The sequence below is a fragment of the Leguminivora glycinivorella genome, chromosome 2 (assembly GCF_023078275.1).
Source record: "Leguminivora glycinivorella isolate SPB_JAAS2020 chromosome 2, LegGlyc_1.1, whole genome shotgun sequence".
NCBI lineage: Eukaryota > Metazoa > Arthropoda > Insecta > Lepidoptera > Tortricidae > Leguminivora > Leguminivora glycinivorella.
In genome coordinates, this window is record NC_062972.1 from 7,809,780 (window position 1) to 7,837,109 (window position 27,330).

Below are 27,330 nucleotides of genomic sequence, written 5' to 3' on the forward strand. Positions count from 1 at the left end.
GACAACGTGAGGCCACGAGCATGCTCAGCACTCGCAATCTACTCGCTTGTTGAACCATCAGGTGAAGGCTAGGAGTTCACAGGTCACGTAGCTTTAAACAGGGTTTTAAACGAAACACTACTCATAGGTCCAATTCTCGGAAAACTTAAGCGCGATTGCTTAGCAAAATCCCTGGAGGAAATAAATAAATCATGGCGGCAACCCTGCGTCGGACGCAGGCCCGGACACGTTTCAGTTCATGAGTTATAGCGCCAGCCGATGTGACTTTTCAATTTGAAATCATCAACCTGGAATTAATTTCATTTTTGAACCCCATTATTTCTGCTATCTACTCGCTGATCGCAATATGCGAGATCCACATTATTGCCGTGCCGACAAAAATATTTTGCGGTGCCATTCGGTTATTGGTAATTTAATTCTGTTTCGGCGCTTTAATTTATCTGAATTTTCAGCGGCTGATATTGTATGCTGATAGAAACGGACGGTTAAGTTATTCAATTCTACCATTTTATGCGCCAAAATCCAATTCTCAAATCTCATCATAATGTGTTTTAAAATATATATGTTGCAGAATAATTCACAAATATATAATATCATCGATTTCATCTAACTGACAAAGAAGAACCAAACCAAACATAGACACTGATACTCGTATAAACATCTGTAACCAACATGATTTTAATTTAAAAAGAATGTCCCCCTACAACGCTGGGAACGCTACTAAAATTCATCTATCAACCGACGTAAAAAATACGTCTTCCGCGCCCGTGTAACCTACGCCTGTAACGCACAAATCTGTCAGTCGAGCCCACAGTTAGCTCGTGTTCCGGAATACTGCGTAGGACAATCTATTCATAAACGTTTGACGAAAATCGGCCAGAATTAGACACAAAAATTCCATACAAAACACCAACCACCTAGACTTTTGTTGCTATAATCTATGGCGGCTTTCTTCGGCCGTTGACCCGAAATTCCTCTAAAATTTATCGATCTCTAATTTTAAAATGTCACGCGTGAGAAAATGTTAGAGAAAATTTTGCGACGCTAGCGAAAACTAATCTTGTTTTTAATTTCACGTCGAGAATAGCCGACAGTGACTCACCGAAACGGCCAATCGGAAAGGATATAAAATAAATGAGAACCTATATCAGATCGGATCGCAGCGAAACATTCTAAGAAATCGCGCCCAAATCCCTAAAGAGGAACCTTATAACAAAGCTAATATTAGACAATCATTTCCTGTCAAAAGGGAGGCGGCCGCCCCGGGGTCGGGAGGGGGTCGGATGGAAATACCTCCTCGTCTCTCCAGATTTCGCAGTCGCCGTGTTCGGGTGTGAATCTGAATTTTTATTTTTTGCTGTCAGTGTGATGAATGGATTTTTAATATCCTCCTGCAGCTGTCTGGTTCGAAGGTCTCGTGATGAAAAATGCTCTTCTAAATACGTTAAAACTTTTTATCGTGATATCAAATTTTGTAATAGGATTTTATCAGTGGATGTGACAGCCCTGGAGTTTTTTCGAGTTTTTTTGTTGTAAACAAGGAAAATTCAATGTCGCCGTCATGTCGCACGAGGTATAGTTAGACAGGCAACAAGACATCAGCATCCAGAGACGTCTCAATACGCGTACGGTGGGCAAAAAACGCGCCGCTCTCACGGCACGACTCTATTACGGGTCCAACGCGAATAAATAAAACATGACGGCCCTTCCCTTACACATACTGAACGATATATTTAGCATCATCATATCTTAAGATACTATCTATTTGCAAAACACGACTTTACGCTGTTTATGGAAAGATGAAACTTCAAGAAAGTTTGAAAGTGTGATAAGAACGTGTGAAAAGGGTATTCTTGGATACGATATAGACTCTCGTGCCTATGTGTTGATGTTAACAGATCATGATTCGGATCTGATTTGAAACGCTTTCTCCAGCTGAGTTTAAGAAATATGGGTTTGCGTGAATTGAAATATTGGAAATCAATACTCGTACCTAAAACTATGCCTTAGGTGGTAGCATCAATTTTTCATTTGAATTAAAATTGGCAAACTAATTTCACTGTGATATTTTTTATTATTTTAACAAATAGTCATAAATACTTTATTTAATATCTATCAAATTGATGTCATATAAAAATTTAAAATGTTATATCCAAGTCACAACTTATTATTTTTCAGGTATCTGGCAAGTTCTTCGTCCAGTCACACCTTTTTACGGCAAATCCCGAGAATGTGGAGCATTCTATACAAGAGCACTTCGTATACATATGGAACAGCAACCGCCAATCAGCTTTCAGAATGTTAACTTCGATCGTGATTCAAGAAATGACACGACAGACTGAAAAGTAAGAGAACACGGGGTACGGCGACGCGAAGCAAAATAAAGTAAGAAATAATTTTGATTAGGGTCCTTGCACAAGTTGTGTATGTACAAGCTTTGATAAGATTTATGGCGTACACTCCATGACATTGGCTGCATGAAGGAAATGTAAGTTAAAACCATTTCAAACTACAAATACGGGTTTCTAGTATCATAACGTAAGTAACACTGAAGTTACTAATATTTCTATAGTTTTTTAAATTAATAATGTTTATATTGAACATATTGGTTTCAATTAGTTACCTAGATAAGATAATATCCGTTAACCGTTTCATTATAGGACGGTTTTAGGTTGTGTTCGGTTGTCACTTCATCATCATTGCCGCTATTCTATGGTGACGAAATATAAACTGAGCCGATATTTCGAGGAACTTTCGAATCGGGTTTTTATATTACATCAACTGTACCTGTCCATGTCTTTGATAAAATGACTGGAGAAAAAAGCAAACACAAAAATTGCGGCAGTGATTCGGCGTCGCAGACATCCAAACGTTCCTATAAACTGTGCAAACAGTTTCGTATAAAAATGTTCTACAAGCCAAGACAAAACATTTAACAGCCACGGCGTGTGGCGAGCACATAGATCAACTAATGGCGACTGCGCCGGTGACAATAAAAAGATGCGCGCGCACCGCCGCTACATTAGCGCGCCCGCCATACTTGGCACCGCTGGCTCCTGTTGGCAACAGAGTGTTAGTGACGGCATCTTTATCGATATCATTTGGATATTCATATAAAAAAGACTTTTCAACTTGCTTCAAGGATGCTAAACAAGAAGTTTCCATATTCACCCCCGAATTTTGCTTCTTACACACTAGAATTTAGCGAAGCCTTTTGGTATGTTTAACAGGAAAGAAATTACACACTAGTGTTTGTCTAAAAAAGTGCTGTAGATTTTAAAGTATAAGGATGATTATGGTTGATATTGATATACCTATACCGGAATTTATCGGAATTTTCTAACGTCTTACTCAATGTTTTTTAGATGTGTTGATCAAGGAGTTAACTCAGGGCCAATATTGTTCGTCAGTTCGTATAAGAGTATTAAAAGTAAACTGAAAGTTCCTTTATGTCTACGTAATGATATCAACAAATAGATGAAATTTTATAAATATGCTGGAAGTTTTATGCACTGCGAGATGAATTCTCAACGAAGTTTAATAAATTGTTCATAGATTACATTAACATAATTTTAACCAATCAATAACAAGAATTTTAAAAGTGCCTCTAGTCTAAAATGTATTGTGAGGACCTACCCATTATCCATAAGTACAACTACAACTAGCAAAAGGTGTACTTCTATGCAAAAGTTTCCCGTCGTAACTTTTTGAGCTACTCTTGAGTTTTATCTTACACTCAGCTAGCTCCTCCCGTTTGTAGCGAAGCTAGTGATGGACGCCAAACTTTATCGATACTAATTTGTTGCAAGACACACGAGCGCTGGTGATTTGTTTATATTGAAACGCGTACGTCTTGATTATAATAATAACGACTCATAAGCGAAGCGATCGATCAATAGAGCCAGGAGTTGTAATTGTCCAGTGTTCTAAAACTGTTTGTGTGTGTGTACTCGTAATTTATCAAGCTTTCATATGTAGCCAAAAAACAGTTATAAGTATTACATATTTATTTCAAAAGTCTAAATAATAACAATATTATTAATTTTAAGTTATGTACGATACATAAATAGTAGGCATTTTCACAATTTAACTTACAAAAATAAAAATAATAGCGACCAAAGCATCGATACGTATCAACTCTCGCACCTACGCAGTTTTGCGAGTCTCATTTGTTTTTTCTTTTCGAAATTCGGCAAGAAGAGTGATGGTATCAGCGGTTGGGAATTTGTACCACGATACCAGCGTTCATTCCATTTAAACAAGAAAGTCGGAATATTACACGCACTGGTATAAGGTCGCTCTCTGATATCACATATTTGTCAAGGGTCTCAAGGTCGAGTGTTGTTGGTTTGTCCAAGATTTGGATGAGCTAGCAACCTGTGGGAATGCGGTGTAGTGCGATCCCAGCAGTGATCCCTGGCAAGCCGTCAGCGCAACTGTTCCGCGCTCTCACCCCACTTGGCACTCAATAACTTTCGTTTCACGCGACTGCCATTATAATTTGTTACTCCTGTGTCTATGAAATAGATTTCTGGGTTTTTTTAAGTTTTTAGTGTGTTGAATATGCATCTCAGACTTGAATATGCATCTCATATAAATAAAACATAAAAGGTTTGAAAAACCCTGGCCTCGAAAGTCTCATAGATTCTTTAAAAAAAAATGAGCAACAAGCAAAAATAAAACAAACAATATTTTTATGTTTAAGTCTTAGACTTTATTTACGAAAAAGCTTTGGTGTGTTGAATATGCATCTCAGACTGGAGATCAGTCTATTTACAAAAAAGCTTAATGATTAAATTTCCAGGCTGATGTTTGCGACATGAACTTACGAAACGAGGTTTGATATCTGTTGCTCTAGTTCTTAGATTTCATATGTTGCTTTACATCAGGATGTGATGTCACAGAACGGTTGTATTTAAGGAAATGTAAATTCTAAATTAAGAAATCGTAAAACGCTTAGTAATCAGTTCGGTCCACGCATTCGCGGCGTACGCATCGATTATTCCCTGCGCGCAAGTAATAATATAATCGGAGCGAAATATTTGTACCGGTTTGGTTTTTAAGATGGTTAAATGTTCGCACTCTAAATGTGGCAAAAACGTCACGAAGAAATTACCTGGACTACAGTGTGGGAAATGTGGAAAGTGGATGCATGCTTCGTGTATACCGATAACCACCGAACAGCTTAACGCATTATGCGGCACGGAGGCGGTAGAATGGAAATGCAAAGCGTGCAACCCGCAGCACAGGAACAAACGGATATCTGCAATCCTTCCCGATCCTGAGGATGACGACAACACGGATACCGAGCCTGTCGTAGTGGTAAAAGATTGTCAACTTAGTGAGGAATTCCTGAGGCAGTTGCGCAACGATGTTCGCAAAGCGATCAAAGATGAAATGGAACGTACCCTCGCATTCTATTCCGATAAAATTGATGATTTCCAACAAAGACTCGGAGAGTATGAAACAAAGATGAAAAATATTGAAAACCAAAACAAGGACCTGCAAAACAAATATACAAACATACAACTCAAATACAATTCTATGGAGCAAAAATTAAACCATATTGAACAAACGCAGATGGACTGTAAAATTGAAATTTGCGGAGTAGAAAAGAAGGAGAACGAAAACACCACAGAAATAGCCAAAAAAGTGGCCCAAGCAATTGAAGTAAACAGCGATGACGTCATGAGTGCATACAGAAAAGAACGTCGAGCGCCGGCTGCACAACAACGCGTCGGTTCGTCCATCGTCGTGACCTTGAAGCCGGGCCAGCGAGACCAATGGCTCTCAGTTGCCAAGGGCAGAACCATCACCGGCCTGGACATAGGGCATCCAGAGGACACGAGGATCTTCCTGCGCGAGGCACTCACTCCAGCTACGGCATTTCTGTTATGGAAAGCAAAAAGCGAGCTAAAAAAAGATGAACTGTTTAAATTTGTGTGGTGTAAAGGAGGCAATGTACTGGTAAGAAAGAACGAACAAGCCAAGATCCAGACCATAAAGTCAGAGCAGGACATCGAGAAACTTCTTAAAGTGAAATAATGAAACACCTATGGTATGTGATTCTTATCATTTATTCTTTTCGTTTTTCGTTCTTAACGGTTGTAGTCATTGATATCTTTTGTTGTTACTCATATACATTTAGCTAGTAAAATAACAACACAATACCTAAATGATGCCTGATGACCTAATTATTAACGAAAGTAATTACAACACTTGGAATGAGTACATTGACTCACTTACACCTCATCAAAACTTAGTTATATTTCTTCACGTTAACATACGATCCCTGATTTTAAATTTCGCGCAACTTGAATATATAATAAGTAACAGTAAACGCAGTATTGATGTTTTAGTTTTAACAGAAGTGAATATTCACACTGAATGTCTGTCCTTGTATAGCATTCCTAACTACACTATGTATTCCAAATTTAGATGTAAACAAAGGGGTGGTGGTATAATCTTGTATGTGCATAACAAATATCATTTTGAACAACATCAAACACAGACCCATTACTTTGAAACAATAGTTGGCTGCCTATATACAAACCCGAACCATAAAATAAACATATGTGCGGTATATAGGCCACCAGACACCGATAAGGCTAGTTTTGTGCAGGAATTGCATACTGTATTGGGCAGGTTCGATAAAAAAACTGAGTTACTATATACAGGTGACATTAACATCAATTTAAAATTAAATAATAATATATGTAACCACTACTTAAACTTAATGAGTGAGTTAGGATTGGTGTGTGGTATTACACAATATACACGGGTCGAAAAGAAAGGTAATTATATGTGTAGTTCCTGCATAGATCACGTGTTTGTGCGTTGCATAGTTGGGAACCAGGCACAAACCTGTGTAGTGCATACCGCACCAGCTGATCATTACATAATAGGATGCGCGTGTGTGTGTCCGCCGCATGCGCCTGCCGGTACTTCATCGCGGCAGGAGCGGCGCACGCACACAGTTATAGACAACAGACGCGTGTTATCACTTATTAAATCTGTTGATTGGAGTGCGGGACTCGCTTATGAGTGCCCTGACCAGGTGGTAGATTTTATTGTTAGTACATTTCAACGTATTTATAAAGAATGCGAAATAGTGGTCAAATCAAAGTGCGGGTATGTAAGAAAATCATGTGAATGGGTAAATAGTAAAATTAAATATATGATTAATAGGCGAAATGAACTTTTTAAAATTTGGAAAAAGGACACAAATAATTTAAATAATAGAATAATATATAATAAATACCGGAACACTACTAATAAATATATAAATAAGATTAAAAACAGATTTTATTCAAATAAAATAAAGGCTAATTTTAAAAATACTAGAGCTATATGGGGTATAGTCAACGAGCTATGTGGAAATATTAGTAAATCAATAGAAGAGACGGTCCTAAGTGCTTTTAAGTGCCAAGAAAAATCACTGGCTTGTAACTTTGGTAAAGAATTTCAGCGTAACTTAGATTCAATAACACAAAAGTGCTACACACCAATCCTAACCGAATCTACATACTGCAACAAACCGGATGTAGTATTGAGATTAGGAAATATAACAAATGACGTGACTAATAAAATCATAAAGCAGCTTAACAAAAACAAGAGCCCGGGTTATGACGGAGTACGTGCAAAAGATCTGAGATATGTTGCAAATGAAATCACGCCTCTAATCACACACTTAATTAATACGTCCTTAAACTCTTGCACGTACCCAGATATTCTAAAAATAGGTACTATTCGGCCGGTGCATAAAAAGGGTTCCAAAACTGATTACAATAACTATAGACCCATCACAATACTTTCGTGCATTGACAAAATAGTTGAGCGTTATGTAGGCGACAAAATTAATTTATTTTTACAGCAAAACAATATTATTAACAATAAGCAATTTGGATTTCAAAGAAACAAAAGTACTCTTCAACTATTGGGGCAATTCTGCGACGAAATAAATGGGCATTTAAATGAACAGAGACATATATTAGTTATTTTTATTGATTTTAGCAAAGCCTTTGAAACTTTATTGTACAATACGTTATATGAAAAACTTGAACAGAACGGAATCCAAGGTCCACTTTTAAAATGGTTTAGAAGCTACCACAATAATAGGTTTACTACGGTTAGGCTAGGAAACTCTTACAGTGACATGATAAAAACTTCAAAAGGTACCGCCCAGGGTTCAATAATCGGCCCGACTGAATATATCCTATATGTCAATGACATGTGTAATACTGTCGGGGAACAATACCTATATCAGTTTGCCGATGACACATGCATAGTGGTTGCGGACAGGGATCTAAAGGCAGCTTCACATAAAATCCAAGATATATTTGACACAATTTGCAAATGGTCACACGACGTTGGCCTAATACTTAATGCAAACAAAACGAAAGCAATGCACATACATTCTTCACATAACAAACTTACATACGTTCCAGTTATTAAGGCACATACACACACTTGTCTACACAAACAACACTTAAACTGCGACTGCCCTACTATAGATTTTGTAAAAGAACATATGTACATTGGACTATTAATTGACTGTAGATTCAATTGGAAACCGCATATTGAATACGTATGCAATAAACTTAGATCTATACTAGGAAGGCTAACAATTTTGAGACATAAGATACCCTACAACACCTTGCGAATGTTATATCTAGCCTTAGCTGAATCAATAATACGATATGGACTCAACAGCTATGGAAGAACATATAAAACTAATCTTGTCAAAATATATAACCTTCAAAAATCACTGCTCAAAACTATTGTTCCCAACAATATACAAATAAACAACAGCGACGGATATTCCCACCTTTTCCAATTTTGTAGTGTACTTCCTGTACAAAACTTGGTCAAATTGTCTGTGCTTAAAAAAGATTCCGTATCCGTAAAAATACCTGATTTAAATGAATACCATCGTAACCATAGGTTAAGAAACTTATCTAACTTACAACGATTTATAGTACCACAAATTAAAAATACCTATGGTATGAGAACCAACTATTATTTACTACCAAAAATATTAAACAGTCTTCCGAAACATATACAAGATAAATACCTAACCAATCCTACATCTATTAACGATATAAAAAAATACCTCTTATCTTCGAATAAGTATGAATATATTTTGTAAAATGTGAAATGTGTAAAATAAATACTGTAAAACTAATTATACTTAAATTAAATAGATAAGTCCGAACTCTAGCTGTAAACAAGCCATTTCTGGCTTAGCAGTTAAGTAACACGAAACTCTGCGCATAACTTAAGATTTAGTACTTTAATAATTAAAAAAAAAAAAAAAAAAAATGATTTTACTGTAAATGTTGGTCTAATGATAAGAGTCCTTGACGTCTGCTTAAGTGCTTTACACTGGTTAGAAAATAAATGTTAGAATTTTGAATGTTGTTGGTTACGAGTGTGATTTAGTAATTGATACAATCATATAAAGTTGTTCTGAAATACATTTAGTCAACAGGTACTTATTTATTTAGTTGATACGGTAAACTATGGCAAAAATTTTGAAACAGCTAAAGAATAAGAAGCCTCACAAAGGTTAAACGATGATAGTGAAGATAAAGTTACAATGTGGAATGTGGCAAATAGTTAATATAGAAGTACAAATTTTAAATACAGAAAACTATAGTGTTACTAGACTTGTTAACAGACAGCCCAACTGAATAGACCAAAGAGTAAGACAAAAACTAGCAAATGTTATGACAGCGCCACGCGTACAATGTGGCTGGGGACGAATATTTATTTATTTATAACATCGAGAGGCAGTAAATTAGCGTTGAATTTACGGCGCGGCGCAGGAGTGATCGCGAGTTATTTTGAGCGCAGGCGCATGATTTAAACAGTTCCCGGTGGCCCGTAGATCGAAACCGGGGATTGTGAACATTGTGTGTTTGATAGCCAATTATATTGTCATTTGATATTCAGTGCTTTTTGAGAGGTTGTGGTGGTTCCCACTGTGTTATAATTATAACCTAATCTTTAACCTAATCTAATCTTACCTTAATACCTACCTTACCTTATAGCCTAATTTTTTCTATCGATTAATATCAAGTATAATAATACCTTAATCTTTTCACTTTCTAGGACAACGGTTAAGAAACATTATCCAGAAAATTTTCAATCGAGGCCAGGATAGGCCCCTAAATTAGATTTGTCTAATTTTTGTGGAGAAGGGTTTGCCCTTCTCCAAAATATACTGTAAAACTCCAAAGACTTTATTAGCTATGGAAGATGACTGTACGATTGTTTACACACACTGAAATAATCTCTTCCTCCTCTTTTAAACTACAGTTAAAGCTAAAGCGAGCTTTAAGCTCCAGCAGCATACCTTACAAGCAAGCAAACGGTAGTTTCAAAAACACATGTTAGCATGTACCATTGTTCCGACCTGTCATGTGAACATGACGCAACAATGGCACGAATAGTGGCCGGTACGCAGCATACGTGACCCTAATCCTTCTGATCCCGTCTGGGATATTTCTGGCAACATTGGCCAGTTTAATTAATCGTGTTTTTGTTTAAAAAAAACTGACAAGCGTACGTAGGTGTGCGGAAAAAAAACAATGTCGTATATCTTTCGGCCTGACGTTCGCTTGTCTAAGACACAATACATTTACTAAATATGTATGTAGTAGACCTCACACCTCTGGGACTACGCTACGACCCTACGACCCATTGCGGATCTCAACTCAACCTTCGGCCTTCATTGCGTTTCAAAGCTCAACGTCAGTTTCTTTAGTCGATCTAATTTCTCTTAATTCAACTACTGATGCAAATAATACATCTCTTCTCTTAAGTCCTTTACATATTTTGACAATGTTTAAATATGAATAGTGTTCGTTCAATTACAAAATTTTACGCAGTCTAACTAAACCATGTTTTGTTTTTAATCAAGCAAATTAGCATCAAAACGACTACTACTAAACATTCTACAAGAATTAATGTCACACCATTTAATTAGACAAGACAACTACAATCGTATTTTGAACGAACAAATTAAAACCAACAGTCAACATTGTAAAGTTGTAAAAAAAACTTCATACAATGGAAAGTAAAATTTTAGTACCGCCTCGGTAATGACGAATGGTTGTAAAAATTCAGCAAATTGGTGCTTCAACGAACAAATTAATACGAACCGAGCTCCCCAGCGTGATAAACTGACTGTGATGATGTTTGTATTATAGATTAGTGTCATGGTAGTGGACGGTTGACTTTATATTTTATGGTTCACCTGCCTTTGATGTAGTAGTTTCATAGTAAAATATTCCCATTAATGCATTTGCAATAATTTGCCTACTGGTAGATGTAATCTAATGGCTGTATGGCTGTTGGTAAGCGCTTTAATGGCATAATCAACTATGTTAAGCACATGTTTATATTTGTAATGACATGGTGAGTCATGTTGATTAAATATTTTACTATCATATACTGTTTTTACTTACTTTAAGTACTTCAACAACGTACATATTTCGTGTTAACTAAGTCGCATTCTTTTTGATCGTTTGTTTACATTGTTTGAACAAGCTATTTCATAATGAACTTGATGGAGCTCATTTAAGTGTTTGATTGCTTCATTAACGCTTTTCATTTTAGCGTCATTATTTGAATTGATATCATGTAATAGAAAAATAAAATAGGTAAATCCAAAAATAACTATGTATCGCCTCTATGTGACGCTTGGAGTAAATACTAAATAGAGATACCAAGGTCATGGATTTTCGATGCCCATAATATCTCCTAAAAATACTTCTAATAGATGGTGAGTGACTGGGTTGAATTCCTTGGCCATAGAATTCACATCACGAATCACCATTTAGCGTGGGAACATAGGCAAATGAGCACCCTTCGGCAAGGGACAGACGTGGGGAAATAAACACATGTAGATAGGCAAAATGAAACTTTCACTACTTTTATTTCATTTGGTTTACTATTAATTTTACTACTACTGCAAGTGCCTACGCCAAATCTTGGCATTAGTTGTCAAAGCGGACCCCATGCTCCCATGAGCCGTGGCCGTGGCAAATGCCGGGATAACGCAAGGAGGATGATGATACTAGCAAAGTGTTTTCAACAAATTATCCAGCATTGGAAAATTTTCACGTAGTAGGACGTGTTGAAAATGTAAACAAAAGAACATTAGTAGAACATTCTAGAGGCGAGGCCGGTGACACCACCGCGCACGCTCCGAGCGCATAAATAAGAGACGTCGCTTGTTTCGCCAATAAAATTGATTCCTTCGCATATCAGCGAGTTTAATGTTTCGATGCTGGGATTTCAGATTGGGAAGATATATTGTTTATTTATTATTTCTTATCTGTATTCGATTACAACTCAGTTGACTTGCAACTACCGACTACTTATTTCACCAAATTGGCAACCGACTGACGCTTGCATAGACAATTTCAATATACATATATGATTAAATTGTCAATAACATTTAAAGTGGGTAACTTACAGATAGCAGACAGGGGCTAGGAGCCTATTTCACCAAATTGATATTTTTTATCCATCTCTGTTTCGTTAAGTAAACAGTTACATGACAGTTGTCGGTGTATAGGGGCTTGGTGTTAAGGCTTGTGAAGCTAAACTTAAGTCTTCTAGTATTTGTAATTTTAAGCATATTGATTAATTATTAAAAAAAACATCTAAATATGATCAGAACGGTTTTAATATGCTATTTATCGTTTATTGATATCCAGTATAGTAAAAGATAATAAAACTGTTTAAAAATATATAAATTTTAAAACTAACACCGTAAACATTTCAACGAAACAAGCCATAATTCATCGATGCCTCATAGAACTACATTTAATACAAGACAATAGTAAAAAGCGTGTTTTAGAACTAAATTCGCGCTTCATACATAATAAATCATTATATTGACGGGGGCTATTCAGTGATCCCTATTTATCGGAATCACATAACGCGTGCCAAACAGTTGATCAATGAAAAAAATCCGATCGTGACAGTATCTCCCTTATAACCATAATGATATATCGTGTCCAGACCCATTATACCCACATTTATTATTAGATAGCACAAGAATATCGTTTAATAGAATATCAATTCAGTATTCATCAAATCAGAATTGCATGTATAAAATGTGGTTATCGGTTTTACGGTTTTTAATTTACAGTGCATTTTGATTGAACATAAAAAGTGACATTATCGCCGGTTCGCATAAATTACCGCCGTTGACAGAATAAGCTTGCCGTTTAAAAATGTTTTCGATCTCTGTATGGATCATAGTATTATGAGGGCAATAATATTAAGTTGATGATAAACATAATTATTATTATTAGTAAAGTATCAGTACTTACTTACAGTTTTACATCCCCACTTAAAAAAAATCTCTAATAAAATTCGTTTTCTTATTCGATTTAAACTGTTCTCTTATTAAAGTGAGGCTTGGTGAATCTTAAATGACAGGAATACGCCATAATCCTGATTTATTCTAGGTTTTTCTTTAATATCGAAAGTTACCCAACATACTCTGACAATGCTTCCTAATCAAATATATACAGAGCACATCCAAACTTAAGTCTATTTCATTTATTATCCCATCTTCAGCCAACCACATGAAGCGTATCCTCGTAAATACGAGATTATTTATTATGGTGCAGAAAACTAACCAAAGTCGCGAGCCGGAACAGCGGGACGCGAAACAAAGCACGAAAAAGCGTAGGTGGCACTTTGCTCTTAATCCAGTCTTTCCTTTGTGAAATAATAAGCTTCTGTCTGGAGCTAAATTGTTTTATGAATTTTTGAGCCTGATTGGGATTAGAATGAGAGAGATGATATTAAAGACCGAAATTAGTTAGGTATATATTTCTTCAATGAAAACTAGTTTGTCCAAGAAAATTTTTGATTTAACAAGTGACCGTAGACCCAAAAACACAGGACATACGAGGATGACGGTGAAACATGAATGTGAGTAAAATATTCAACTGAACGAAGATGATATCGACGATAAAGATATCTTTGGCATCTTTGGGGACGTTGAGGAGAGGCAATTTTGTTAAGCGACACTTTTGAGGATTTGGTATGCTACTACCTTTATTTAGCTACTCAATGCAGAAACTGCACAGAATCTGTCATTGTCTACGTTTCATCTGCCACTATGATCAAATTAATATTTAATCTCTCACAGCTCTGTGTTTGAGAGAGAAAGCGTATCAAGAAAGGAGATACAACTGTCGCTTCTAACCTCTGGGGACCAGAAGGAATATTCTAATCACTTACAGAGCGAGTCGGATGTTTCAGTGTAAGTTCACTTGCTGTTTGTGCTTAGTTGTTAAGCATCTCAAATATGTATCTATTTTTTTCGTCAGGAAACGACCGTTGCCTTTTTTACCTCGGTCTTTTAACTGGGTTTTACATGTTGTTATTTGACTTAACAGAACTTTATTTTTTGGGATGATATTGTTCGATAATTGACAATTTATACTACTAAGTTAATTAAAGTGGTTCCTATAAAAAGTTGTGGTAATACATTCAGACTTCTATAATATCCTTGATTCGGGAAAGTAACGAGTTAACGACAGTAAAATTAATTATCCATCCTCGAGGACAAAATAACATTAAATCACATTGAGCTGTTGGCTGGCTAAGAATTGGGAATACCACCCAGCTTAGGCATTATACGTACTTTAAATATTAATGCCGGTTAATGTTAATCTAGGGGAATCGTGACGCTATTTGAATGAGACCGGCTGTGTTAAAACTGTTCCAGATCGGAAATCAGCAAGTTCTAGCGGTGCCTGCGGCTAATTCTTATTCGCAAACTGTTTTATTTATTTTGTACGCGACTTATCTTAGGTGCTGTGTTCAGAATTCTCTACAGAGGTAAATGTTTCTCTTTTGTTTACTTTATTGGAAACGCTAAAGTATTGACCGATAAAACAGTTGAGAGAAAATAACAGTTGAAAACCTTCGTTCGTAAAAGGATTCGTGAAAGTACGGTTTATTTCATTATTACAATCGGAAGCGGAGCTAACCCTGCCAACACGCCGGTGGATCCAAATGGCACAGTCATAACGTTAAAGTTTCTTGCAGCACATATGCGACCGTTTCGTTCCTTTATTTTCGCCTCCATTTTCCATTTCCGCTAAAGCGAAAGCGACTTTTCACGGCGACTTTTTTCCTCTGAAAGCTGCGAGTTGCGGTAAAACAACGAAAAAAAAACAATGAACGAAGAGAAATGGAAACAAAAATTTTCGCTTTGTGATAAATCATAAAATGCTCGGACTGGTACAAAGTTTGCGAGTAGGTATCAATGTAAGCATTGTCTACACAAAAGTAGAGAGTAAAAATTGCGCCAGTTATTGTTTCCCTAAGCAAAGAAGTTTATTTAAGTGAGGATGAAAAATACGGAAAGCTTCAGGATAAAGCGGCCTACGAAACTGGAACTATGGCGTAATATAAGTAAACGGGAGAGCTTAACGCATCGCTGGACACAAATCCCAAGCGGAAAGATTCCATTAAGAAAATCAAAAAAGGTCTGCCCGGTTCACGGCCCGCGACTATTTTCATTTAGCAAAAACAACCCATAAATTGTCATCTTAACGAGATTTCTGTTTTTGCAGCATTAGCACCCTCGAGTGTTTGGCGACTAACAGTTCTGTGACGTCCTTGTCGCTCGACTTATTGCGTCAGCACATTTATGGAAATAAATGGCGAAAGACACGAAGGATATGTTACTTGCGAAATCAATCATCTGATAAATATTTTGTTACTGGTTCTAGGAAAATGCTGGATTTATTTTGATATCTGTTCTAAATCTCTTGAGTAGAATGCGTGTGGTTTGGCACGCAGCGCGCAGAGCGCATGCGTGTCCGGCCATCACACTGCGCGCGAGTGCGTTCAGCCGCTCGTTATTTATTGCCTCATCAACGAATTATGTAGCTTTGTTTATAGCACCTACCATTCGTGGGCGAACTTCGTAAAAAGCTTATGAATATGTTATAACCAGCTGACTATCGTATTCATTTGACTCGTAGTAAAAAGTCGATAAAATGACGAGTATTTTTATGCCTTCATGCTTGTTCGAAAGTGGGTGCAAATTACTCCATAATATACAACTGCTAACGGACTATTGAGAGCAATCGGTAAGTGGAGTAAGCTCGGGATCATAATTAAAGAGCCGTTCTAAGGGCCCGTCACGTGATAGCGTTGCCCAAATTATCCGGGCGTCGTGTCATCTTGTCCCAATCCAATATGGCGCCATAAATCCTCGGAAGGAGAAAAGGGGGCGGCTGAGGGGGCACGTCACTCAAACTTTCTCTGTACTCCGTCTTGCGCTCTCGGTCTTAAGGGTGGGTACGGACAGCAACTAACTAGGCATTCATTTTTCATTCCGTGCGGTGTTTTGGGGTTCGTCGCCATGCGTGCACCGAGAGATATTATTATTGTTAACGTTTTTGGAGGGACCAATGAGCGTGAAATTAAAAATGATCGTGAAACTCATTTTGGGAATCGTGTTGTGTAACGGTCGTATACATATACGGAAGAGTAGGTAGGTGCATTTTCATTAACAGAGTCCGCAAACAAGTCCGCGTCAGTTATAATTTGTTGAATAAATAAATAATAGTAGGTAAATTACGATACTAGTGCGAAAAAAAGGAAGTTCGTAACGAGTGGCGTTAAATTTAAACACGACCGAAGGGAGTATTTTAAATGACACGAGTTACGAATTTCCTTTCGCGCGTTTATCGTACGACGTTTTTCAGTACAGATGGCCCTCCCAAGTTTCGACCTGGCATATAATGAAGCACTTCTCGCACTAGTGCTTAAAAAAAACAATCTGTACTGAAAAAAAATATTAGGTACATATTTTGTTTATTTGTTCGGTATCCAGCGTGTTTTTACTATGTTATCTAATTGTTGTAAGAACCAATTAGATGCATGAGTAGAATACGAACTGCAGTAATTTAGAAAAAATAAAACCCACTTTTTTATCAGTAACAAAAATCATTTCATGGCCGTTCCCTACAAACACGTTTTTGATATTAAGTTTTGGGCATTTTACCTCGACAATAAGTATGTACTTATTAAATCTACTACTTCAGGTGCCATATCCTCTTCGGATGTCGGCTACCACAGTCTGGAACTCCTCTCTATTTGCAGTTTTTCTGCCTAGCATGGCAGCGTCTATTCCCGTCCAGCTCCTAAGGTTATCCATCCAGGTTATTTTTCTTTTTCCTCTGACCCTTTGGCCTTCGAATTTTCCTTCTATTATGCCTTTAACAATTTTGTATTTGTCATGTCCAAAATAAGCTGTTTTCCTTTTCATTATTGTAAGTACTAATTCTTTTTTCTTTTTCATTCTTTTTAATACTTCTTGATTAGTAACTTTATCTTGCCAGGTTATCTTAAGCATGCGTCTATATATCCACATTTCGAAGGCATCAAGTTTATGACATACTTATAAAATCAAATTCTACTTTTTAGAAAATCTAGATTACTAGTATACGTTTTTTGTAGAGAAAATAATGGGATTCTCTCAAACGCTTTTGCTAACCTTACATGTTCAGTGGAGGAATGCCCAGATAGAGTTCGGCCGTGGGATGAGTAATCTCTTTTTGTTTTTCTAATGGGACCGGCTGATTATCGCCGGCTTTCCACACAACCTTTTAAACACGGTGTATAAACACTAAAAGTATTTTTTGCGCAAGTGCGTAAAGGTATTTTTGAGGTGTTATAGATTCGCATTATAAAAATGGATTTAAATGTTAACATTACTAAAATCTCATATAAGTGCACACTTGCACAGTGTAAATACTGGTAAGGTACAGCGGGACAAATTTCGACCTGGGGGGCAATTGTCCATTGATCCAAACATAACTTTGTAAGCACCTACTCAATTAAATATTCTTAATACCTTTGCGTCCTCAACAATACTGTTTCTTCTGATCGTGTTCTGATCAATCTCATTTTTTACAAGCAAGCAGCAAGTTTTTTTTAGAAGCGTTCGATTTACAAGAAGGGAATTACAAGCAAGAAGCAAGTGATAAATAAAAAACAAAGCTAACCACAAGTGACCGCAATGGGTAATGGCACCTCAACCGCAAGGTAAAGTGGATAACTAGAGTTCTATTAACTTTAATGGTACCCTTTACTACCAGTTTCAGTACTCTATCGGCCATATTCGAAAAAATATTTTAAGAATAAACAGTGATAATGATAACTGCCTTTCGGTGTAACGTTTTTGTTTGGAGACCACCACCGTTTTGGCAACTAAGTATGTAGTAGTAGGTAGGTAGGTACAACTGTTTATTTCAGCATTATGTTCATTGATATACCTATACCCTATATATTTCTGCTCTCAGTATATACTGAAAAAACTTTCAAAGGACTTTCAGACCTTGCTTCAATTGTACCGTGATTTTAACAAGAAAGTTTTTTTTTTTGGGACATGAGGCAAACGAGCAGACAGCCCGCCTGATGGTAAGCGATCACTGCCGCCCATGGACACCCGAAACACCAGAAGTGTTGAAGGTGCGTTGTCGGCCTTTAAGATGTATTGGGTGCTCGCTCTTTTCTTGAAGGAAGGTCGTATCGGTCCGGAAATACCGCAGACGACAATTAATTCCACAGTTTAGCTGTGCGGGGGAAAGTTTCTGGAGAAACGCACAGTTGAGGACTGCCAGCCATCTAAATGACGGAGATGGAAATGTTGTCAAAGTTTTTTTTTATGAAATAGGCAGCAAACGAGCGAACGAGCCGCCTGATGGGAAGGAGTCATCGCCGCCCATGGACATAAGCAACATCAGGGGAGCCACTTATGCGTTGCCGACCTTTGAGAACCCTAAATACCTGCTTCTTGAAGAACCGCCAAGCTAGTTCACAAAAAAGTCAGTTGAACATAAAAATAAATTGTCAACCAGTTCTATAAGAGGCATCTACATTGTACAATAAAGCTAAATTCAATTTCACTCCCATTACTTCCGGAGACCAGGTCTAATTGCAGCCCACATGCTCTATAATCCCATTAGAGCCCCTCGCATACTCACGCTCCATGTAGGGACACTTAGGTATTGGTTTTCAATAAAGTGGTCGTCCGTCACATAGCCTTAGCGCTACGGGGGGCGAGTGTATTAGAAAACCTTCGTCAGACAGCTACCTACTTGGATTACACCTACGAGATTGATGAATTAAAGGTGTTGAAGGTGGAGATAGTTTATTGAGATTGAAATGTTCTATGTTGAAAATAAGATAGTTTGATAGTTAATATCAAATAGACACACAGAATTTGGCCTTTTAATCCGCCATCTAATATAAGTAAGAAAGAATTTGTGCCAAAATATCAGTAAGATGTAGTATTGTTCGTAACAAAAATCCGTAGAAACACAATATATTACAAAAAAAGACAAAAAGTAGGTACCATAAGAAGTCATTCATTATAAAAAATTTACTAAGACGAATAGTCTGCCCTCATAGATAAGCTAGTCTTACCTAAAACGGAACAGTTTGCTATGTGCTTACGTGTTTATCTACTAGACCTTTCGCAATATTTATTTGAAAAAGAACACCCAAGTTAGTCAAAGTAAAGTTTCCCTAAGGACAAATAAATAAACTTGTAAGTAACAGACATGCGCTTGATTATTTAGCTTATCAATTTGAAAATCTCTACATCGTTCTAACTAAATTAGTCCATGTATTTCAAAAGAAAGCAAAGATCAAAGATATGAGCCCTCAAAGATAACATTTTGCAGGCAGGTGGTCCCACGCATCCAAATTATGGTCCTTCCGGTCACCCAGGGACAATCGTGCCATTCACGATGGCGTGCTGACTTGTCATATCTAACATTTAATAACTAGTGGCTCTGTGAGCTGTTTCGTGGCAGAAAACTCAAAATGAAAAAAAACTTAGTATAATATAGAAAAAAAAACTTAGTATAATATATTTATGAAAAAAAAACTTAGTATATATTATTATACTAAATTAGACTAAGAAGTATAATATCACAGTCATGACACGATGGTCTCAAGCGCCATATAAGCTATTGGCAATTAAGCCCTTTATAGCAATTTTCACATTTTGCTATCGACAATAAAAATGTTTGATCATTGAATCTGCACGGGAAGCATGGTCGCGCGATAGACGATAAAATATCAGGCCGTCGCTATCGCACTTACAAATAGTGCGATAGGGACGGCCTGCTATTTTATCGTCTATCGCGCGACCATGCTTCCCATGCTGGTTACAAAACTTCATGAGAATCGGTTGAGAATTGCGACCTGAAGACGAGAACATCCGGACATTCTACAAAAGCAAATCGAGTTAAACCGTAGACCAACTCTGTCTGTATGGTCAATTGTGCTATGTTGTATGAGGAAAGGCACGCGTCTTTGTGAATGAAACGATCTATTGCGACAAGATTTTATATGTGATGTGCATTATACGTACCTACAAGGACAAGGAAATATATGAGATATATCGAAGAGGCTTAAGGTGCTCATAAATATCTGAAAACGCATTCTACCCCTTTGCGAATTGACGCTTTTCGTTTGTGAATCGAATTTAACTACATTAATTTTAGTGATAGACTTTAGTTTTCGTCATACCATATTATTAAACAAAAATGCTATAAAAAAACAATGGCCAAAGGGGAATTCAACTTAGTATCATGATTACGTAGCTGGTTGAAACGTGTTGACATTCACGATAAAATAATTCATTGTAAGCTTTAGAACTGATTGCGTTGTTTAAAAATCTGGTAAGAGTGTACTACTGAACCACATTTTACGTACCTACATAAAATAAGTAATAGTGAATTAAGTGAAACTTTCGTATATATACATTACACTTACCTAACGAATAAATTATCCTAATCAACCGTATAAAATTCACTTCCACAAAGCGTTGTTAGAACTTAATTTTTCTACTTGTATTTTTTAAAATATTGATTATTTTTATGCTGTATTTAAATGTGGATTAATGTTTCCATGTAGGTAAGGAGAATTAAAAAAAAAAAAACATTTTTTTGCAAAGAAACGTAGTTGACACTTCTGTCTAAAAATGTTATACACCACTCTACATAAATTGCTTCTCAATTGCATGCAATGAATATTCAAAGGTCCATAAAAGTTGCTTGTTCATTTACCCTGGTTAATTTATTATACCTACCTAACAGCTAATTGGTATAATTTGTACAAAAAAAAATCAAACAATAGCTAATTAAATCAATTACAGAATTATTATGACAAATATTTAAATTTTAAATTCTCTTCATTTTTTGTTAAAAAATTTCAATAGGCAGATTTTAAGACCTTGTCCACGAATGCAATCGAATATATTAAGACGCTGACAACTCCCAATGGCCTTGACGCAAGCGTACGGTCAACCAATTTGAATCATAGGCCACTCTAGAACCCTGTCTTATTGACACCGTACATTATTGGCCATAGAAGTTACTTTTGACGTTGACTGTGAAAAGGTTCTACAGTGGCCCAGGATTCAAATTGGTGGACTGTACACTGTCTATTCGTATGGGAGTAAGCGAGAGCGCGATGTCACTAAAACAGGGCGGCTAATAGGTACGAAAACTACGGAAAAATATTAAAATAAAATAGAAAGATGCATTATTTGTGCAAAATGTTTCGTTAGTGTTTTAGATATGTATATTTTTGTTATTGTAATATTAATTAAAGACAACTAAGTGAATAATTGAACGACATAGAAATGTTTAATGACGAACTCAAGACCAATCTTTGCGATTTTTTTCTATCGAGCCGATTTTATTAAATCGCGTTTCGAGTACTGCTATGTTCGTTGAAATATAATAAATAACAACATATAATTTACTTGCCTTACTAAAACTAATAGTTTGTCTTAAAAAACTGCGCAAGTAACATCAATTTTGCGCAATTGGGTGTTGTCAGCCCCTTAAGACTGAAATTTAAAGTATTACAGTAGAAGAATGTAAGTCGCACGATAAATAAGTGATATGCCAGTAATTTTTTATATTTTATACAATATCAAATGAAGCAGCAATGCAATATGAACTCATTATGTTATTCACGATGATTCTAAATGTAAGCCTTATGATAAATAAATATGCCAGTTATTTTTAAAATTTTACAATTTCAAATGAAATAGCAACGCAATTCGAATTTGAATTCATTGGGTATGTTATCCATGATGATTCTAAACGTACCTAAGCCTTACTTACGATAAATAAATATGCCAGTTTTTTTTTACAATTTCAAATGAAATAACAACGCAATTACGCACTCATGTTATTCATAATGAGCATTCTATTGTCTATGCTAAAAAAAGTATCTAAATGCGTAAAACCTCGTTTAAACTCTAAAGTAACAAAATTATCTTTACATATCTTTGTCGAAAATTAGACTGTCTGTGGTCGCGTCAAGGGTGGAGATACATGTAAATACTTTGTAAATTTACCAAATTGCTTATATCTTTGTGTTACGGGATTATAAACTTTACTTAAATAAGAATACAGTAGATGCAAAAAGTGCGTTCACGCAGCCTGTTTAGAGTAACGGTAAGATCATCTGGCCGTTTTCAAGCTTTGGCCAAGAATTAATTATGCAAACAAAACCTTTTGTTTCTTTTGCCGAAATTTTCGGGACTGTTTGGACGTTTTGCGTAATTTTTTTCGAAAATAGAATCGTCATTGTTTTGAATCGTTTTGTCTTATGTGCGCTCGTAATTGGGGGCTCTGAGCAACGGTTTGGGGTCGTTGTTTATTTTTCTCCTTTTCGAGTTTCTGTTATAATTCTGCGAAAGGGCATAGTTACGCAATTGTTTGAATTATGATTTAGGGTTTTAAGAATTTGCATTTTACGACTAATTAATACATACTCGTACTTACCTATATTTAGTATGTACATAGTTTAGGTATACCTATATTTCAATTGTTAATATAACAGTTTTAATGGTTCTACAAGATGACGAACATATCTCCTTCTTTTAGGATTTTTTTATGAACAGAAACGTCAAAAATATATCGCATATCTCGTATAGGTACATTTTTATCTAACCTAATAATAGGAGACGTTCTTTTTCACTAAATTCAATTAAATATGTCTTATGACATAATTAAAGCTAAACTATCAACGATAAACGCGCTAGGTACTAAAATACCTCATAAATGTTATTGATGGCGTCCAAAATTGAGTAAAGTCGTGCCAAGGCCACTTTAAATTGAGTCATCGCCGCTTATTACCGCTTCACCCATGCGGTCATCTGACCATATCACCCCATTGTTTCCAGTATTAATATATTGGGCCCTAAAAATATTATTAGTTCGACACCAGCATTGAAACATCACTCAGCGGGAACTTTATGGCCTCATTTGACCAATTTGAGGGCACTTCCTTGAACCATGACCAACCATTTTACTCTGGCCTTAGTAAAATCGAAGTAATTACTTATCCCGACTATTCTTCGGAAGATGGGAACATCGTGAGAGCTCTTTTTACATTGGTAACATTTTTACTGTTTAGATTTTTTCGTTTCGTTCGAATTTTAAATAGCGTAAACGACGGTCGTTAAGTTTATGACTATTGTGACGAGCTGTGTGCATTCTAATTGAATGTAAAAAATCTGAAGATAAAAAACGGTTTATTATAAAGAAAGCTACATACTGTATACTACTCAATCTAATTACACACGTACAGGGAAAGTGTCGCCGAAATAGAACCGAAAGCGAACTAAGAAATAAGAGATGGCGTGGCGGCGTTATAGAAAAAAAACCTAATATCTCAAATGTCAAAATGTGACATTGAGTGATTTGTGGCTAAGCTCCGCCTGTCCTGTGTTTCAAACATCACCGAGCGGCAGACAGCTGAGCCGAAAGCCCCGAGGACGGTACCCACCTAACACTACTTATCCCTTTCTAACTTACGCTCAAACCTATCTCCGTCTCAAGCGGCTAAGACTGTTCTATACGTATCATGGCGTTACCTGGGAGCTTTTGTGTAAAAGTTCAACGCTTTTTCGTGCAGTTGCTTAAAAAGATTTCGTGCATTGCACAAGGGATTTCGCACTGTTGCATTATTATAGAGCTCCTTTAATTTCCGCCCGTCCCACGGTGAGTTGAGCAAAAACATTTTGATGTTGTTATTTTACGTTAATGCACTTTTCCTTGTACCTACATACTTACTACCTACTAATGTGACATTTAATATGTTTTCTCTCATAACATCTAATTTATGCCTTTTCTCTCTATCATCTAAATAATGTCAACATGTACTCATAATTAGTACTAAATGTTGGAAATATAGTACATGATTTCTTTTTATTATGCTATTCTAGATACTTACAAGCACTGCGACTTTCTAACTTTCAATTTATGTATATTGTAGTTTATTTATTTTACTTTACATCACCAACGTACCTGAAACAAAATAACATAACATGATTAGATAAATATAATATAAAATATTTAATACTACATTTAAAATAACTAGTGTTGTAAGTTTATTGTTACAAATATGTACCTACCTACGAATCGTATTTATATTTACAAAGGAAATTAACCACGTTTCCCAAATACTTTAAAATACATTAAAAAAAAACCCACTGTTTTTTTAATAGGTAAGACCTATTTAAAAATATACTGAATAGCCGAAAACAAAAGAAGGCCTCGAGTAGTTAAGAAAAAACTAAATACGAAGGCAATATTGTCCGCAAAATATTATTTAATGCAAACTATTAATATCCTAAAAATGCCATATCAAAATCAATATAAACAGCGTTCCATTTAGGCCAGTGGCCTAGTAGCGGAGATAAGATATCGCGGCCATTACGTCACATCTGGTCCTTATGAATGCCCGTCTATGATCTTAGCGAGTTCTCACAGTTATGTTGTAGCGACTGTCCTATTTATGGATTGCTACTTAGTGTACATATATTTAAGTACATATACACAACTAGCGACCCGCCCCGGCTTCGCATGGGTACTATACCTACATGTAAACCTTCCTCTAGAATCACTCTATCTATTTAAAAAAACCGCATTAAAATCCGTTGCGTAGTTTTAAAGATTTAAGCATACATAGGGACATAGGGACAGAAAAAGTGACTTTGTTTTATACTATGTAGTGATATATAGTAAAAGAAATTATTATTTGTTTTTTTTTTATAATTACATAGGCTCTTTATTTACATGAACATATTTACATAAGTATATAAGAAACTAAGACTGAACTTAAAAGCTAGCTAATGTCTAAAATAGGCCCTTGAGGCATTGTACCAAGGACACTGGCGACATTTCCTCGCTGTATCGCAATGCTGATACGTTGTGCGAGGAAGTCGCCGGCTCTTCGGTCAACCAACCTCAACCAGACGCTTGGCGTTATCTGTGAATTATTTTATATTAGTTTGTGTTTATCATTAATTGGTATCCTTAAATTTAAATGTTTGTTATTTATATTGTACCTTTAATCTTTGTCTCTACCTACACACCTAGTCTTTGGGGACATTTGATAGTAAAACAAAAAAGTAAAATAAAATGTTTAGGTACGATCAATCTGTTCGAAGCAAAATTTTCGTTGATGAATATAGCCAATAAAGTTTCCAAACCGACCTAGTAATTTACTTCCCTATCTAAAACTAATCATAGATACTTCTACAGTAAATAACATTAGTTATTTCGATTAGCTCAATTTGAATCTATGTTATTCCGATTTCTAAGAAAAACTTACAGAAGCAAATTCGTTACCATCTACCGATCTAAGAGCACAGCAGTGCGCAGGCCAAGTTCCAGCAACAGGCCGCGCGCGACAGTCCTATCAGTACATAGTTGCGAAAGACAACCTAATTTTATCCATATTCAAGTGATCCCTCATTAGTCAGAGTTTGAATTAAGAGCATGAACGTGACAGATGCTCCGACCAATCCGTCCGAAGATATAAATAGCACCGCTTTAAGTGGTAAAGAGCGCCGGCGACCCTCCGATAACATCGCATTAGGGTGCGGTGGGCTACCGGTTTTAGTATTGAAAAACGCTACAAAGTTTATACTTTGTAGCGGTTACCACTTAAATTTAATTTTGGGTATATTTTACATACGTTACATATTTTACGCTAGTGTAAAAACAAGTAAATAAGTTTAGTTTTAAGAAAAAAGTGATTTCAATTTAGAGCATTATACCTACTAAAAAATGAAATGAAACGACGAGTACTTATTCCTATATCAATAGAAAAATAATACATTACGATACAAGTGCAGAAAAGAGGAAGTTTGGAACGAGTGCCGATAAATCAAAACACTCCCGTCGACACGAGTTAAGAATTTTCTTTTCGCACGTGTATCGTACGACGGTTTTCAATACAGATGGCCCTCCGAAGTTTCGACTTGACAAAAAATTAACCACTTCTCGCACTAGTGCGTAAAAAAGGCACCATCTGACTAGTCCTACTGTAAATACATATTCAATCATACTCGTATATTCGTAATATAACATCAAACTTGTAGGCATGCACGATTTCTAACACGAAACGAATAGACCTAAAGCAAGAAAAGCATTCAGAAATTAGAAACAAAACCAATTTAAACTATTCCGTTTCGCCTCGCACAGGCCAGTACGAAAGTTCCGAAAAAAAACGAACTGAAATGTCCGCGATCCCCGAGGCATCGTTGGCTGCGTTGCTATTAAATAATCATTGTCGATAGAATGAAACGGTAAAAAACAGGCGATTTTAAGAAAACCGTTTTTTTACTTCAGACACAGGAAAAAACGGGCGTTTTTAAGAAAACCGTTTTTTATTTCATTGTTTTATTGGTTACCCGTCGGTAGAATCAGTTACAATAATAAAAAAATATTGGTGGAATTCAACTATAAGTAGTTAGTTCTAAACGAATGAAGAAAAAAAAAACTACCGAAACTGTCTAATACCGAAGACTGTAGTCCTTAAAAAATAAGCAATGCCATATGTCACTGTAATTTAAATTATGATACACGAATAACAATAACCTTATAAAAAGCTATAAATGCATAGGTTTATTCCGTAGCCAAATCATAATAACCCCGATTGCGTAAACTCTTTCGGTATCTAAACGGTATCCATTCCTATCATCAAGCTGCGTGACTAATGTAATGGGTAAGCCGAAAGTACAGTGATGAAGTCGGAGCCATCGAATTTCGATCGCCGTGTGTGGCGGGCTTTAATTGGGTGATTTTTCTAATGAACAAAATTGATTTGACGAATTTTATGACTGTGAGAGTGGTGCCTGTATTCTTGGCTTAATTGTTATTTTAGGTAGAACTACTACATATACATTTAATAATAAAATACATTTAAAAAGTAAGTAAATAGGGAAAAAAGTAT

The 27,330-nt window shown here is 36.2% G+C and overlaps 2 protein-coding genes across 6 annotated transcripts in view; one reads left to right on the forward strand and one right to left on the reverse strand.

Annotated features, from left to right (window-relative positions):
- Positions 1-27,330, reverse strand: part of LOC125236104 (homeotic protein antennapedia) — a 253,715-nt gene that overhangs the window by 54,216 nt on the left and 172,169 nt on the right. The window lies entirely within an intron of this gene.
- LOC125235453 lies at positions 5,065-6,045 on the forward strand. Its single transcript, XM_048142026.1, has one exon. The coding sequence runs from the start codon at positions 5,065-5,067 to the stop codon at positions 6,043-6,045; it is 981 nt and encodes a 326-aa protein (XP_047997983.1).

Coding starts and splice junctions, on each gene's coding strand:
- LOC125235453 (XM_048142026.1), top strand. CDS start 5,065: ATGGTTAAATGTTCGCACTCTAAATGTGGCAAAAACGTCACGAAGAAA.